The following is a 17,748-nucleotide window of genomic DNA, read 5'->3' as shown; positions in this document are numbered from 1 at the left end:
AACTTGAGTGATTATTATTGGACATGGTCTTCATTTAAACTTACATTACATAATACAATCTATCCCATCAAGCGTCAAATTTTAATATGATGCATACTTTTTAATGAATAGATTAGTTTAAACTTCTTAGAATTTTTTATTAATTTAATTAAATTTAATAAAATATTTGAAGTTCCCCTAGATTGTATAGGATTGCTTTTGGGTGACAGATCTTTTGGCGGACGAAGCCAGTTTAACCCGTTGGGCAATTTTGGGAGATATTCTTCATAGATACCAAACAACCATATATTTTTTTGGCAGATATATCTGCTCACCTGACACGGTCTCATAAAAGTTACGCTATCTCATTTGAATTATGGTGAGAAATATGAAGAGAGAATAGAGCACTTTCAGTTTGCATTAAAAATATTACAATAAAAAAATGAAATTTTTTAAATAATTCTGTGAACAATTAGCCTTTGAAAAATATTTGTCTTGGTTTGCTAATTTAAAAAAAAAATTATACTAAATGCAAAAAGGGAAGTGACAATAAATTTTATAATACCTTTGTCTAATTAAACCATGGACCTAAAAAGCACTGGACCGTGCCAATCAAGAACAATTTGAAGCCGCAGAGTGAGGGGAAAAATGTAAAAACCTACTTAAATTTTTTAATGACGTCCCATTTCTTGTCTCAAAAAATTAGAAGCCGTTATAACTGCATTAACAACAAACAAATAAAATTATAATTCAGGGTTTTCCAATAAGAGGTGTTGTTTTGAATAGGCCGCTATTTCGGTAGATGTTACTTTTGAAGCTGTCATTTTTTTGACATTTGACAAGTAGAAACTACGCCATTAATAAAAATGGAACGATACACGCTTCAACAACGCATTGAAATTATTAAAATTCACTTGAGTGAATCAAATGCAAATCATCTTGAGTGAAGAAGCCCATTTCCACCTCGGTGGCTTCGTCAACAAGCAAAATTGTCGCATCTGGAGTTCGGAAAATCCAAGAGTTATTGTTGAAAAGCCTCTCTATCCTCAACGTTTGGTGCGGTTTATGGTCCGGCGGAGTCATTGGACCTTACTTTTTCGAAAATGAGGCTGGAGCAATAGTTACGGTGAATAGATTGCGCTATCGAGAGATGATTAATGATTTTTTATGGCCGGAATTGGATGGTATTGATCTGGACAACGTTTACTTTCAACAAGACGGCGCTACGTGCCACACAAGCAACGAAACCATTGATTTTTTACGATTGAATATCAAAAGAACACCTCTTATTGGAAAACCCTGTAGTTAATTAAGCTCCACTTAGCACACAAGTTATTTCAAAAGTTGGTTATACAAGATGGCTGCCAGGCAATTTCCTCCTCATTCTAGATTTGGCTTCAACGCCATTCATACAAAATCGCACTAATGCTCTTTCTAGGGCTTTTTTAGGTCCATCAATTAAACATGTACACATGATAAAAACCATCGGTAAACAACTTTATCTTTGTTTGCATTCAAAATTTTAATAAAAATAACTTAATACTAATATTTTAATACTAAAATCTGAAATAGTCTTTTATATTTTACGTATCTGCAGTAAGTACAGTATTCTATTTTGATATTCTTTCAAGAACTGTGAATTTATCTGGAATCAAATGTAATGTGAAAATATGTTACGCGGAATGTGTAATCCGGTAGTTCTCCAAGAGAAGTACATTGCAAAATGTCAGAGGCTTCAGGGATTAATAAATTACAATACAATTGATTATCTAAAGTGTTACCTGAACTGCAGCTTTAACTTGCTGCATGATGGAGAGCTGTTTCTTGACATCGGGAGATTTGGGATCCTTGGGCTCAATTTTGACTTTGGGTCGAAATGCTCCAAACAGCGCCGGCCGGCGACTCACTCCAGATGTTCCTGGAAAACAAGAATTAGAAAACATGGTTAATAAAATAGCAAAGTAACGAAAAAACAAAATAAAACGATTCAGTTAAACCCTTTGATTAGAGAAAACTTATTGTTGGACATCTGTATAATAACTGATGAGACGTTAATATTCAAATATGAATATTATGTTTTATTTAAACTAACAATACAGACAAGTATATAAGTTGAATAATGAATCCTATTTGTGTGGATATATATGATTGAATTAACACTTTGACATAAATGTCAATAATTTTCTCGTACACGAGATGTAGTTATTAACACACTTCAGCCGGGAAAGTAAGTTCTACCCGTTCGGTCGATAAATGCTTAACACCGGGAAAGGTAGTTCAACCTTTTGCGCCGGCCTCATTGCAAAGGCAGAAAAGACGGAATTATTTAATGTTTTATATGAATATTATATACCAATCTCTTTTTAAAGGTCCCGACTATATGTACATAATTTACGAATCGTAATGAAGTCTTCTTTTTATATTTATCTTTGTGTCTTTCGTTTACATTGGTATTTAAACAAAAGGATAGTATATTATTTGTTATTGTAATGATTCAATTCCTGGAATTAGGGCTTTTATGACCGTAAAACCCGATTCAAATCACTATCTCAGTTCCGCCCCACTCAACCCTATGTGCTATCGAGCGAGAGATGTCGGGCGTATATAAAGAAAGCAGGTATTAGCAAATACTGATAGGCAGACTGTAATACATATATTAGAAGGTTAATTGAGTTGTATTTAAAATAATATTCGATTTTCATTTAGTACTTTTATAAATAAAGTAATCATTTCTTTATAAAATATTTTTTACAAAAAAATTCGCACTGGATCTTTATTTTTGCCCGGAGACAGCGCCAGCACTTAAAATACCCACCAGAATGGTTATAAGATGCAAACTGTCTGGGAATACAAAACTATATTATGTATAGACAAAATGATTATCAAAAATGGTTCCCGGGGCGGCGGTACCCATACCCGCCTCTCAAATTGTATCTTATATGAACTTGCGCATGCTGGGATTCGAGGGCCTTACCCCTCACTTTGGATCAAAATGCTCACCGAACAGCGCCAAATGGAACATTTTTCGAGTAACTTATGTTATGCACCATGTTTCTTAAAAAGAATACAAAAATTCAGATTTCACTTTATTACACTAATTTGAAATATAATCCCTCGTCAAATGACTTATCATCTTGTGATCTCTGACAAATTTATATCTAAGCATGTTGATAAGTGTTTAAAAAAAAAGTTTTAACTCCATCATTTATCTTTTATGTTGCTAAATTCAAATGTGACTATGTGACCGTAAATAGGTACATTTCTAGATAAGTACATATGTACCATGATTAAACTGTGTTAAAGAAAAAATAATAATTTTGCATATATTTTAATATGTTTATTTCTATTTTCTTTAAAATATCCTTTTATCAATCAGTTTAATCTTTATTTTTAAATTTTTTATTATACCATAACATATCCTTTTCCCTTATGTTTTATAATTTGTTCTAAAAAATATAATTTTGTTATTCTTACATATCAAGTACGACTACCATAATATGGGCATGAGCCTAGTGTGGTAGTTGAGAAAATCACCAAAATTGTAATTTTTTCAAATTTATAAAAAAAAATTAAAAAGGGTAATTACAGTAAATTTAGGTTGAAATGCACCAGTAAAAAAATTATTAAATATCTAAAAAATAATTATAAGCTATAATTAGTCGCCTGAAATATAAATACAAATTGAAAATATCTCACGAGTAAAAATAAATGCTGCCAACGGGAATTGAACCCATGCCTTCTGATGTCCGGTCAGGTGCTCTGAAACCACTGAGCTATGTCTAATATTTCAGGTGACTAATTATTGCTTATAATTATTTGTTATCCTTTATGCTATGCATAAAACCTTGTCTTATAAATATTAGTTTATTATTAAAAAAATAATAATATTAAATGTCTGTTTAACCAATGTTTTAAAGCTTGAAGAAATGTGAAAAGTAAGACCGCCTTTCTCTTTCATCGTTTTCACACAACTGCTTTTACATTATTTAACAGCGCAGTAAACCATTTTTCTATCTTTTATTTACGTTTTACTAGGTGCTCAACACGTAAGCGAGGTATAACGGCCAAAGTCAGCCGTGTCACTAAAATATGTATCAGAAAAACCACAATTGGAGCACACACTCAAACTTCATATAACCCATCTCTATTGTCTATACTCTTAGGTACATATTACCCCTATCTTTTACATAAATTGTTTCCCATTTAATTATTAATATAATTTTACTGGAATTTTGCACTTTGCATGTTCCCTAATATTTTTATTTCTGAGATCCCATAAATGAAAATAAATCACACTCAAACCAATTAGGAATTGTAAACTACAGTCACATGACATTGGTAAATAAACAGTGGCAAATGGATACAATAAAGTCAAACATTACTTTTCACGCTTCAAGGTAAACGTGGTAAAGCTTAGTATACAAACAATGTCTGCAACATTTCCTTTAAAATCCTTCAAATACCTTGCTAATCCCTCATAATTTATTAAATAAATATGATTACCTTCTGGCTTGTATTATACAATGAACTTTACCATTTACCGCAAGTACTTTGTTCCATCGCTATCGAAGCTGTGATTTCATGCTTTAAAGATAATGTTGATGTTCATCATTGAATTGCAAAAAAAGGAGAAAGAGAAGACGAGCCTCTTTTATACAAATGCTAATTTTACCAATAAGGGTAAGAATACACAAAAAATTATTGTGAGAGGAAATAAAGCAATTCTGGTTTCTGTAATAGAGAAGAACAAAACAGATGGTAGTAAGTAGCTGAAAATGTAATAATTTTTTTTCACTTATTCTAGCTGAATAATTCAACTATTGCAATATGGATTGTTAATATAATAAATATAATAGTATAATTTATAATACATAAGAAAAAAAAATTTCATCAAAAAATCGGTAAAAAATTTGTTAACCTTCCAGCGGGCGCGTTGAGAAATTTACCTTGAGCGGGCGCTTGTCGTAAATTTTATGTCATCGAGTTTTCTCCATGTAAGTGTTGTTTTCTTACACAAATGTTAGGGATTTTTTTTAAGGATATGTAAAATGATAATAGGCAGTGATTATTTGACTTTCTTAAAAAAAAAAACGAAGCAACACTCTAAACATGTTAATATTTCAAAACAAAATATTTTATCGACCTATTTAGTCAGAATCAATATTCTCATCCTTTAATTGTTACAAACCACCTCAACTGAAGAATGGTTCTTGCATGTAATGGACTGGCAACGGCAACACTTCATTGATGCTGAGGATCTTTTCTTATCCAGTGCACATATCCGACAAACACGGCGTTTTGGAAAGCTTCTGTTTTCTTCTTCTGTTATCGGTTAAACTGCCCGACCGTAATTCACTTTGAGAAAAACATTTTTATCTTGCAGTAAATGTTTGACATTTGATTTGACTCTAGCATAGCTCGAAGCTCGATGCTGACGAATAAGTGGTAAGAGTGGGGGAAGCGATAAGGCGCGTCTGTCGTAAATTTTACGACAGCGCGCCCGCTGGAAGGTTAATATACAAGTAGCTCCGCATGCGTTGAAAACTTTTCGAATGGTGCGGTAGCTTACCAAGGTAGGTTAAGTAGTGAAATTAACATGGTATTTCTAATTTTAGGTATTATGTGCATTACGATTACGAAGAAAATTATTAAACAAAAAGGGAATAAATCTAAAACCATCAAAAACTGAATTGAAGAACTGACGGCAACATAAAATTTATGAAGAAAAGTTTCATCGGATGAGTTTGTGTAGTATTTACTCAGAGTAAACTCTTTCAAAGTGTCATTACCAACCTACCAATTTCCACTCACATTAATTGTGATGCCTTCTAATATAGTAAATTCCATTTACATTCCCTTTCATTACTCCCCTAGATTTTCCAGCCAGCACTCCCACATTGTTAATTCAATCATCAGGCTTTTAATAAAACTTGTTGCCGCTAATATAAATTTCATCACAATTTATTTTTATGCAATTTATTTCCCAATAGTGAACATAAGTAATAATCATCTTTTTTTTAAATTGAAGAATAAAGGGAAAATACCATGTATGGTCTGCTGGTAATAAGGCTGCTCCTCTTCAGATCCTCGTCTCTCGCGGGAACTACTCCGGGAACCGCCGGTGGATCGGGTTCCGGCACTAGCTATCTCTCGGTCTCTCTCTCGAAGCTCTCTTTCTGGAAACATTATTTGAAGTAATTAATATTATGCAACAAGTATTAATTTTTTTATATTCTGTTTTCAATAATATTCTGGTAAGAATCTATTCAATATTAATTTATGCTTGCGGTAAATCAATAAGTATTATGTGCATACATCAGCCGGCTGTTTCATCCCAAAGCTGTGCTTCTGTCAATTTAATATTTAGCCAAAATTTTATATTTTAGCGCTATGCTTTCAATTAAAAAAATTATTTTCAACCGTTTGGAATGACTAAAGTATGTTTTATAAGTTTTGGCTATATAAATTTAGCTAAACCACAACATTAGGATGAAAACAACTAGGCCATATTAAAATAGTATCAAATACCTTAGCATTAACATTGCATAATTTTTTGCTTATTGACGAAAATTGCTTTTATGAATTCATATTATTATTTCCATGGAACATTTTCAACAACGAGGGTTCCTTAGGAACTTCAAAGAAAAGCTATTATTGTTATCAGTTATCATTAAATTGAGCTGTTAAAATAACAATTAAGCTTGTGTTAATCATTTCAGGTTATTCAAATATTTGCAATTCTTTAAATAGACCACGGGTCATAGATACGGGCCAACGAAAAATTAAGCTAATAAAAAGTGACTATTCAAATGCGATCTAAATTATGAAGATACAAGTACAATTGAAGAATAGACAGATATATATATATATATATATATATATATATATATATATATATATATATATAGGAACCTAATTAATATTAAGAAAAGCTTAGCTGCCCATCTACAGCTGTGTGGAGAGAAAAATTTCAAATGAAACTGATGCAAACCGATGAACTGAAATTACAATCATCAATTATACACCAATTCTCTTACTATGAACAGAATTGGTTTATAACCTATTGGCATTGACATGTTTATGTAGTATTACTGTAAATAGTTGGAAAACATACCTGCGGACTTTTGTTTTGCAGCTTTATCCTTTTTGGAAGACTTTTCCTTGTCTTTGCTCGATGGTTTATCTTTTCCATGGCTGCCTGGTGTTTTTCCATCAGTAAAGTTTGATACCTCCTGAAAAAAAAAAAAAAACAAAATTATATAAAATAAAAAAAATAGTATCGATGAGGATGTGACGCCATTGTCCATCGAGCTCTTCAATTTACACACAGAAGATTTTAATTAATAGAGACCGGGCTAAGACATGTGATGGTATAAAAAATGCAACAACACTTCTTGTTATTGTTAATATGGCTGTTCGTCGTCCCGATTAAATAGGCATTATTAATAATAAACAAAGTCGACAGGACCGAGATCTCTATTATTATTAGCGTTGATCAAGAATTCACAAAACAAGGTTAGGACTTGCACGGCAGATTTGTTAGAACTACGTTATTACTTCGCCTTCCCAGATGGGCAGCAGAAGCTGATGTTTCCAATTCTGTGATTGGATGAACATCGAGAGTAGATGCATTTGACTAAATTCTATTTCTCCACTTCTACAATTGTATATTATAATAGTGTAAAAATATACACGTAAGAAAAGTAAATGGGGAGACATTGAACATGCACCAAAGTTTACATTAAAAAAACGTACTTAAAATATTTATCTTTTTAATCCTGTTTTATTATTTTAAGTAAAATTACATATGTACCAACTAAATAATAGAACAAATATTTTTTGGGAGATAAATACTATAGGTACATTTTTGTTTTTTTTTTCATTTTCGGGAAATCGACAGTTTACATTTAATCAGTTTGTACATAAGTATTATATAGTAAAATAAAACCAATTATTGATTTCCTCCTTGGACTTTACCTCTACTGAGACAGCATAATATGGAATAAGTAAATTGAATTTGTGAGAAAGGAATATGAATTTAAAAATTTATACAAAACAAAAGATCATATAAAATGAAAAATTTAGAATTCATATCGAGATCGAAATCATTCATTCACCAAAAAAAATCTAAATTCAAAAAGATATATTTAAAACGGTTCAATATTCAGCGGTAATAAAGTATTTTATTTAATTGTGTACATTTCATTTGTAATTCATACATATAAAATATATAATGTTTATTCATTGCCAAAACGACATAAAGTATAATGGCCATTGTATTTCCTGGTATTCCAATAATAGTAGTTACACCACACCCACTACAGTCCTGTTATTTTAATTCATTAGTAGGTACACATAATTTGAATGAGGATACATCGATTAATTAACAGAGGCCGACCATTTTAACTTATATTTTGAATAAAGAAATAATACCGAAAAAATACAATTCGTGTATAACTTTTTAAGATATAAAATAAATATTTTTTATGTAACAAGTCTCCCCCATGTGAGCTGAAAGGGGATCTGTACATGTAATTTTGTAATGAAGATGAGGCTATTGTTTCGATGTCTTTGTTTTAGCAAACAAAAAGAAGTGTCTAGCTACCAGGGGCACGGCGTAATATTTTCGAGAATTTAAAAAAATTTCAGAACAAAGTGGGTTGGTAACCTTACACACAATCATCGTTGTCGCCGGTATAATCTACCGCGGATGTACGGAGAAATTTATTAAGATTCTCTTCAAATTATTCGTAATCCGTTTAAAAACGGGATTGCAGGCCCTTAATGAATGAATTGATCTTGATAAACTTTTAGTAAAATACAATTTTTTTTTTTTTTTAAATTTATTGAAACATATAAACAAGATTTACAATTTTATAACAATATAAACACAAATATTTCAATCACTCTCCTAATAAAGCAGCTGCTTGTGTTTAGGAGAGGACAACAAAAATATTTTAACATTTATTTAAATTAAACAAAAAATATTAGTAATAAAACAAAAAATAACAATAAAAGTAATAAAAATATAGGTTAGTTAATAAATGATTCAAAGAATTTAAAAGGCAAAAACATATTTCTAAACAATAAGTAAAGTTATGAGGTGGTACAAATGTATTATCATGATGTCGGAACACGTATTCATAAAAATACTAACATTTTCGCGTTTTGTCGTAATATATTATCAAGATAAACGCAGGTGTATGAACACGTGTTCCTATATTATTAAGAATTAACTAAAAACAATTCTCATTTTTCTCCGTGTGGAATGACCTAACCGACTATACGAGACGATTAAACTCATGGAGGTTTCTTTCTGCCTTTATTCAGTTCCTAGGTTGTATAATGATATTGGCTTCCCCACCGTCCAACAGAGACATGGACTCTAAAAAAACATTCAAACATCTTCCACACTCACTATATAATGCAATACCCAGCAGTACCTCAATTTGTAATTCAATTTAAATTTTTAGCAAAATATTATTTTATACAAAAAGTTTTGATGAATAAAAAAGATTTGTGTTATAAAAAACACAGCAAAGATTTTTTAGAGAAAATTACGAAGCGTCTCTGCTACATCATTCTATGTGAGTAACTTACAACTATGTCACGTACGTAGACAAATTATGAAAATCACTATGGCAGAAAGCTCCACGAGCCGAACGATGACGCGATTACATTTCGTGCGTCAAAATAATGATATTACAAAAGCGCTACTTGGTTGAGTTTACAACTGAGTTGGAAAATTTGATTTGATCGATAAGCAATCGATCGTTCAATTCAATCTCTGCAATCAAAACTGAAAATCTTAAAGATTAGCGCCTCACTTACGCAAGTACAAAAGGTTAGTTAAAAATATGAATTCAAGTGTTTGGATTTAAAAATGAATAATTTTAGTGCTGTTTAACCGAGTGCAATAAAATAAAACCATTTGAGCATAGATATCATTTTATGTTATGTTTCATGTTATTGGCTAAATTACTTTACTGCTTCCGTGATTCCGTGAAAATACATAACACAGAATACAAAACCGTAGTAAGTACTAATATCAATGTACTAACATAAACTTTCTGATGTCCTAAATAACGAATTCGATGTTTGTAAATCCAATTTTTAGTATATAGGTAATATATTTCACAGCAGGTGTTAAAAAAAGGAAATCTTGTAGGCACTAAACAGTAAACATTAATCGCTTCGCTATTGATAATGTCTTTCTCGTGTGCCTTCTTTCACCATTCACTACTGTATACCACAATGTTACTGTTAAAAAACTACATTTCATCGACTTGACTATATTTCAAGTATTGCGAGCACAGATATACATAATCAGACTGAATATTTATATATTAAGAGCGCGCAGGAGCGCCGAGAAATTTTAACGATAGGTATTTGTAAAAATTATTTCTATTTCGTTCATCTCAGCGGGGACAGCAAAAGCGCTATCGGTGTATTGGTGAACCCCAATGCGTGTGTGTGCGTGGCTGCAGGTGTTGTAAGCACGAATCGTCGCGCCGCGCGCGATAGCGACTTCGCGTCATATTATCGCGATCAGTTCTTATTATTTCATTTACTGTTATTCATTTATTCCAAAAATTAAGTAGGTGCCTAGGTACATATTCGTAATAAAATAGCGAGGTCTACATTATTTAATATTGTATTGTACTTAACTTTATTATTATTATTACTTACTACAAATATGTACGTAGATACATTTATTTTGCCTACGTGGTTGAAGGGTAAGGCTCTCGACTTCGAGTCCGGAGGTCTCGGATTCAAATCACGGCGTGCGCAAGTAAATTGATTTTTAATTAATTTATGTTGTTTCACAATATTAAAAATAATATTCATTAAAAAGAATATTAATTAAATATAATATAAAATAATTGTCTGGAGAAATAATGATACACGCGGCGACTTAGTTACGGCCAAATCAGCTATCAGCTTACAGGGTTTTGTAATACTAGTCCAATTAAGTCGCCAATTGGGGAATCCACAGTCTCACTGGCTCCAGACGGGAGCAGTTCGGACTCTTGTGCGGTATTCACATAAAAAAGTCACGTCGCAACTCGCAACTAGAGCGCCTGCTGTTCGCTCATCACCTCAGTCACATCGCGACTTGTGCGTAGTTATATACATGTGACTGCCTGCTCCGAGCTCATTTTCTGCACACGCACAAGTAAATGAGACTTGTGGGTGCGTGTATACAGGTTGCTGCACACATAAAAAAGTCATGTCGCAACTCGCAACTAGAGCGCCTGCTGTTGACTCATCATCTCAGTCACATCGCAACTTGTGCGTAGGTATATACATGTGACTGCCTGCTCCGAGCTCATGCCATGGAAGCCCACATTATAGCAGAAGGGTTCTCGAGAAGCATGGAAATGCATGGATTGAAATTTAACAAACTAGTTGGTGATGGCGACTCCAGCATCATGAAAAAAATAATGCAACAAATGCCATATGGTCCTAACCTTATAGTACAAAAAATAGAGTGCAAAAATCACTTACTCCGCAATTTTTGCAACAAAATGAAAGCACTTGGAAAAAAAACCAACAACGCTAAAGGCTTTGTACCAGTTCATATAAGGAAAAAGGTTGAAGCAAACGTTTTACGCATGAGAAGAACTGTAGTTGGAGCAGTAAATTACAGGAAAGAGCAAGAAAACACAGTACAAAGTGATAAAATAAAAAAATTGAAAATGGACATAAAAAATACCGCAAATCATGTGTTTGGTGATCATAAAAATTGTGCATCGTACTATTGCAAGCCGGAGAGGTATACTGATGATCCAAATTTAGTAAGCGATCTTCGAGATTGTGGAATATGGACTGATATCCAACAATTCTTATTGTCTCTAATAGCAAATGCAAAAATTCTTATTATTGACGTGACAAATAACACTGTGAAGCAATTCAACAACGTTATCGCCAAATTTATAGGTGGAAAAAGGGTAAATTTTACTACAAGAGGATCTTACCAAGCAAGATGTTTTGGAGCAGTAGCTTCGTGGAATAGTGAATTGGCAACCCATTCAAGAATACAAAAGAAAATCCAAGGCCACAGTCCCGGCAAATACACGAAGCACTTTATAGAGAGAAAACGACGTTCGAAGGAGAATACACAAATGTGTTAAAAAAAAAACTAAAGTATAATGAAAATACGACAGAAAAAAGAAAAAAAGTTACAGGGCCCGATGAAAATTATGGTCAATTGGAATTAGAACCAGATATGCCACCTGAAATATTTGAAACGAAAAAAGAGGAATTTCTCAAAGAATTATCTTCAACGAATAAGGAAAAGCTCGAACGGAATACGGTAGGCCAAAGCAATAACAATCTGTGGGCAATTGAAAGACGTAAGCGGATAACGGCGTCTAACTTTGGAAAAATATATAAGCTTCGGCAAAAAACTTCAGTTACGGGAGTATTAAACTCTTTACTGTACTCACAATTCAAAGGAACTATGGCCACAAATTATGGAAAATAAAATGAAAGCCTAGCAATAGAGCAATTTTCAAAAAAAAACAAGTTTGCAGGTATCCGCTTGTGGGCTATTTATCGATAAAACCAAAAACTTTTTAGCGGCAAGTCCGGATGGCCTTATCGGTGAGGATTCTATAATTGCAATTAAATGCCCTTATAGTATAGCAAATATGTCACCAGAAGAGGGAATTGCACAAAAGATAATTGATTACTGTAAATTGGAAGACCATTCTTTAACATTAAAACGGAATCATAATTACTTCTACCAAGTACAAGGCCAGTTACATATTACTCGTCGTAATTATTGTTATTTTGTTGTGTGGAGTCCAAAAGGTTTGCTGTATGAAAAAATTGAGAGGGACGATGAAATCTGGCAAAAAATCGTTCCACTGTTAGAAAATTTCTACCACCAATGCCTTTTACCAGAAATAATTGACGGTCGCATACCAAGAAATTTACCGGCGAGGGAAAGGTCTGGACCATAAATTGTTTTAATTTCATTGTGTAGATGTTAAACAGTAATTTTTTTTACAATAAAGCGTTTAAAAACAAAAAATATTAGATCATTGAAGAAGATTGAAAATGTCAAGTGATGTAGGAGGTATTCCCAAAAGTGCATTTTTCTGTAATAATATAACGTATTAAAAAAGTTAAATAAAAATTAAACTAGTTATGTGTATGTACCTAATATGTAGCACAATAAACAATATGGTGCCTCTTATACATAGATTTCAATATTCATTTGTATTATATGATATTATAATAACATAATCGATTCAACAACATGTGGTAGATGCATGTACCACTGAACATACGCTGTACCAGCATTCCATCAAACGATCAGTGGTGTATGTACTTACCATCACACATTTTCTTGTAAAATATATATATTTATTTTTTTTAAATCTAGAACAATATATTTAGTCAAATATAAAAGGTTTTTTTGGTTCGGTAGTTGTATCTTAAAAAAAGTGTCCTATAAAGGGATAATATTATGTTGAGTACAACCTTCAAAAGTTATCAAAAAATATTTTAATTAATTTTTGTGTTCCATATCCAACTCGGCAATACGGAACGGAATCATCTCGGGGTCTGTCAGTAACAGGTGTTTTTTTTCAATTTTTTTCCATTAATTTATTTGACGTAAACAAATTAAATTTGTCACAATAACTTTAGTAAATAAGCTCGGTAAGTATTGGCACACTCAAGATAAGTCACCAAACAGAAAAATAATTTTTAAAAAACATCGATAACTCGGGACATGACAACACTAGTGGACTAGTGTATCGATATAATTATTGAGAATGTCACATCACTTCGTTGACTGTATACGTATTCAACAAAACCCTCTCCGCCCCCCCTCACCCCCGAATACTGAGAGAAAGGGACACATGCACCTCAGCCTGATAATACCTAAATAAAATTGTCAAAATCGAGGTTTTGTAGTCCTCATTTTTCTACTCCAAAACTGAACCGATTTCCAAGATTTTTTTTACCAAATGTATTGGAAGAAAACATTAAATGTCTGTACGTTTTGCTTTTTTTTAAATACATCGTCTTATTTGTATACTGAAGGTTTGTTGATGGCGTTAAAAAAAGGCTATTTTAACAATTTTTGAAGGGTTATAACTCCTATAAAAAGTAACTTATCAAAAAAATCAAAACGTACCGACACGCTTGCGGTCAATATTCATATTATGTAAAAAAATATTTTCTCTAGTGTCAAAATCCAGAGAGGGAAATGAGGAATACGTTTGTATGGAAAAAACACCACCCGGTTTCCTCTTAAGATGTTCCCGAACGTTCCAGACTATTTAGAACATTCCAGAATGTTCTGGAATGTTCGAGGCGAAACTTCCAGCTGTTATATCTTCCAAAGCACGCTCTTCGGGTAAAAACTGAAACCTTCTTCGTGGATGGGGGATAGAGGGCTACCACACATAACTCCATTGATAGTACCGGAACTCGTTTCTGAGTTTAAGCCGCACGCACATTGTACACTTACTTTCATAATACATATTGATTAAAATGAAAAAAATTGTCAGAGGAGACATATTTCTCGTTTCTTTAAAGAAGTTTTCATAACTCTAAGATAACTCTTATCATCGTACTAAATATTTTAAAACAATCGAAAAAATAGCTTTAATTAAATTTAAATCTCGTAAAATAATAATAATATGTGGGTTACTCACGAAGAGCAGTACATCAGTTTAGGTAGTGTATACTTATCATAACAATAAATGTAATTTGAATTCAATGTAGACTCCCATAGACACATTTAATGCAAAATAAATATACTTATTTGGTAAAATCGCAGGTAAAGGCGTGTAGAATGTAAACCGTATTCAACAACGGATTAAATTTTTAACGTAATATAAAGATAGACAGATAAAAAAAATAAGTCTGCAAGAGTCGAGCTCCGAAATTACAATTTTACAAGAGATCCTCGAATGCATGTATTTCAAAGAATTTAATAAACCAAACGTCGAAATTAAATCGGCTACGAACCATGACTTTAAACTAGAGACTTACACCTAACATAACGTTATTTTCCCAAAAATAAATATATTACCCACATATTCACATGTTATGAATATTGCCCGTGCTAGCAGTGGTAAAGTTAGTTGAAATGTAAGAAATTATTACACAAGAGTAGGTAATGAAGGAGAAAATAAATCTGTATGTAATCTCTTGGACTGATAAAAAATGGTAGACTTGATTGTCAAATGAATGTTAGCAACTCTTCCGATTTAAAGCAACCTGATAACTTTTACACGAATGAATTTCAATAATATGTGTACACCTACTTGGTACAGAAAGTTTTTTAGATCTACTCTGAAGCATTCTAACGGTAGAATTATTGCACGAATGTCATGATTTATTTTCACATTCTTAAAGTGGACAATATTTATGTTTATTAAAATTGACGTGCAATAAATTAAGTCCCATTAAATTATCAGCTTACTCAACATAAATTTTATTTTATTAGCTGTTGAGAAATTGTACGAGCAGAAATTTATCTTTTTTTAAATTGTTGTTTTGGATAGCACCAGTTAATTATTTCAATCATATACTTTAAATATAATATGAATAATTAAGGAATATCGGTTTTAAATATGTTCTTTGGAGACGAATAACATAAATTAAGTTTAAAGAAATAAGGGGGTATTACAAAATAAAATTTACACATTTTACGATGACGAATCCTTGATAAGGTTTTTATAACTGGACATGTGTCATGTAGGCTGACTCTTTATCTTCGTTTCTTAATGATCTCATTACGTCCTGTTTAGAGATACGAATAATTAACCCCATGTAGACACTGCACACTTTTTGCCCATTCGATAGAAAAGCAACTGGTCCATGTCCGACAAAAAAAAATCTGGTCTCGAGGCTTAGAATTAGCCACATTTCCACGTTGGTGGGATTTTCAAGCTATTCACAACATTATGAACTTATAATTTTTAAAAAAAATCTAATAATTTTAAAAACTTTCCGTATATTCAAATCCGAAAAATATCACTTGTCCTGTTTGTCAATGAACACTGTTGTCCTGTTTTGAACTAAAACAATAAATAGGCGTAAACAAGATAAAAGTATGTAAGTTCACAAGGACATCACTATTAAAAGTGTATTTATCTATATATGCACACTGACACAAAATTATAGCTATCGGGAACGCATGGAATTAAAAACAAAAATATTAGTAAAAACTCTAACAGGCCAACCATAAATATGTTTGTTGTTGATATTATAACCAAACCGCCGCTCACTAGTGACGTGATGTGATTAGGCTGGACGCAACGTCTAAGCGAGCAATTCGATTCGAAACCAATCTCAAAAGCTGACAGAGGATGACATCTAATTAAAAGGTTCGATTTTCGAGAACGATTTACAGCAGAGGGTTCGTTAGGGTGGGCCGTAGAAGTTTTTTTTTCGAATTTTGATTCGTCAGGGCTCTCAATATAGCTCTGCTAACTAAATTAGAGTTATATTATAACTATATTACCTACTGTGTTTTTTTAGTAACTGTATTGACATTCTCACGATTGCACCGTTCTATGTCTATGTCCATGCCCCTCCCTAACCTAACCCAACAACATTCCTCTTTTATTGTTTTTTCTCCGCTTGGTCGATCCCACTATAACTTTTTACTTAGTTTATTTTAGAGGGCGATGCGCAATGCGATCTTGAGCGAGTTGATACAATTTTGGATAACATTTAGTTATTGTATTAAGGGGGTATTACACCACACTCTTCATAGCTTGTCCACAGGATAAATTTTCGATTAACGATTTACGATTTATTTACTTATAAAGTCGGAGTCTATAATTCGGCACTTGAACCTACGAATAGTGGCAGAATATCCGTAAAGTTATCCGAGTTTTCTACATATTACAGTTTTTATTTATTGATATACGTTATACTATTGATAAGCTATCAAGAGGATGGTGGAATATCACCTAAGTCTGTTAAAAATGTATATTATACTAAATATACCAACTTTCCAAAGGACTTCAGGCTTTAACTATAACTTTAACTTCACTCGAAATAGAATTATTAAAGATTTTTCCTATGTTATTACTAATTCTATTCTTTAAAAATGTGTCATCCATAAGAGATGTAAAAATCACTGTAGATTCTAAATTCATAATTTGTGTACATATTAATGACATTAAGTATTAGCTCAGTTGGTAGAGCACTGTCCCGGAAAGACAAGGGTCCTGGGTTCGAGTCCCAGATGTGACCGTTTCCTTTTCTGATTTTTCTGTTTCAGATTTTCGTTTAGAAATCACTAATATTGTCTTCAATATTTAAAATAATGGGATTTATTCACAGAATATGTAGGCCTTTCAAAGACCTTTAATCAATTTTAAATATTTACATTGCCTTAATTAGAAGTAAGAAAGTAAGAAGAACTTTTATAAATTTTAAATTAAATATCCCTGTCGAAGACTTAAAATACAACTTCTTATTAAATACTCTAAAAATACATACATTAGAAGATAGACGTAAAATAAACGATTTAACGTTCTTATTCAAAATACTTAACTCTAAATTCGACTGTTGTGAACTCCTGAAACTTATAAACATACATACACCCACAGTAACAACACGACAAAATACAATATTCTACAGCAGCTCACATAAGCGTAACTACATTGCCCACTCTCCGATACAACGACTTCACACCATGGGAAATCATTACTTGGGTGATGTTGACATAGGTATTCAATACCAACTTGGCAAGTTTTGTGGATCATTTAAAACATTTATTTCAACAAT

At 32.3% G+C, this 17,748-nt stretch overlaps 1 protein-coding gene across 6 annotated transcripts in view; it reads right to left on the bottom strand.

Moving 5' to 3' along the window:
* Positions 1 to 17,748, bottom strand: part of LOC149412336 (5'-AMP-activated protein kinase subunit gamma-1-like) — a 334,414-nt gene that overhangs the window by 222,025 nt on the left and 94,641 nt on the right. For all 6 annotated transcript variants that reach the window (XM_089645903.1, XM_089645900.1, XM_089645898.1 and 3 more), the window contains 3 exons: positions 7,094 to 7,211; positions 6,024 to 6,155; positions 1,761 to 1,897 (listed from right to left, as the gene is read on the bottom strand). In XM_089645903.1, coding sequence (XP_089502029.1) covers positions 1,761 to 1,897; positions 6,024 to 6,155; positions 7,094 to 7,211 — 387 coding nt within the window. The remainder of the gene's footprint in view (positions 1 to 1,760; positions 1,898 to 6,023; positions 6,156 to 7,093; positions 7,212 to 17,748) is intronic.

Source organism: Hesperophylax consimilis, chromosome 23, assembly GCF_061612785.1.
Source record: "Hesperophylax consimilis isolate HC1 chromosome 23, BYU_Hcon_1.0, whole genome shotgun sequence".
NCBI classification, from domain to species: domain Eukaryota; kingdom Metazoa; phylum Arthropoda; class Insecta; order Trichoptera; family Limnephilidae; genus Hesperophylax; species Hesperophylax consimilis.
The sequence above is the reverse complement of the archived record's forward strand: the minus strand, read 5'-3'. Positions and strand labels throughout refer to the sequence as shown.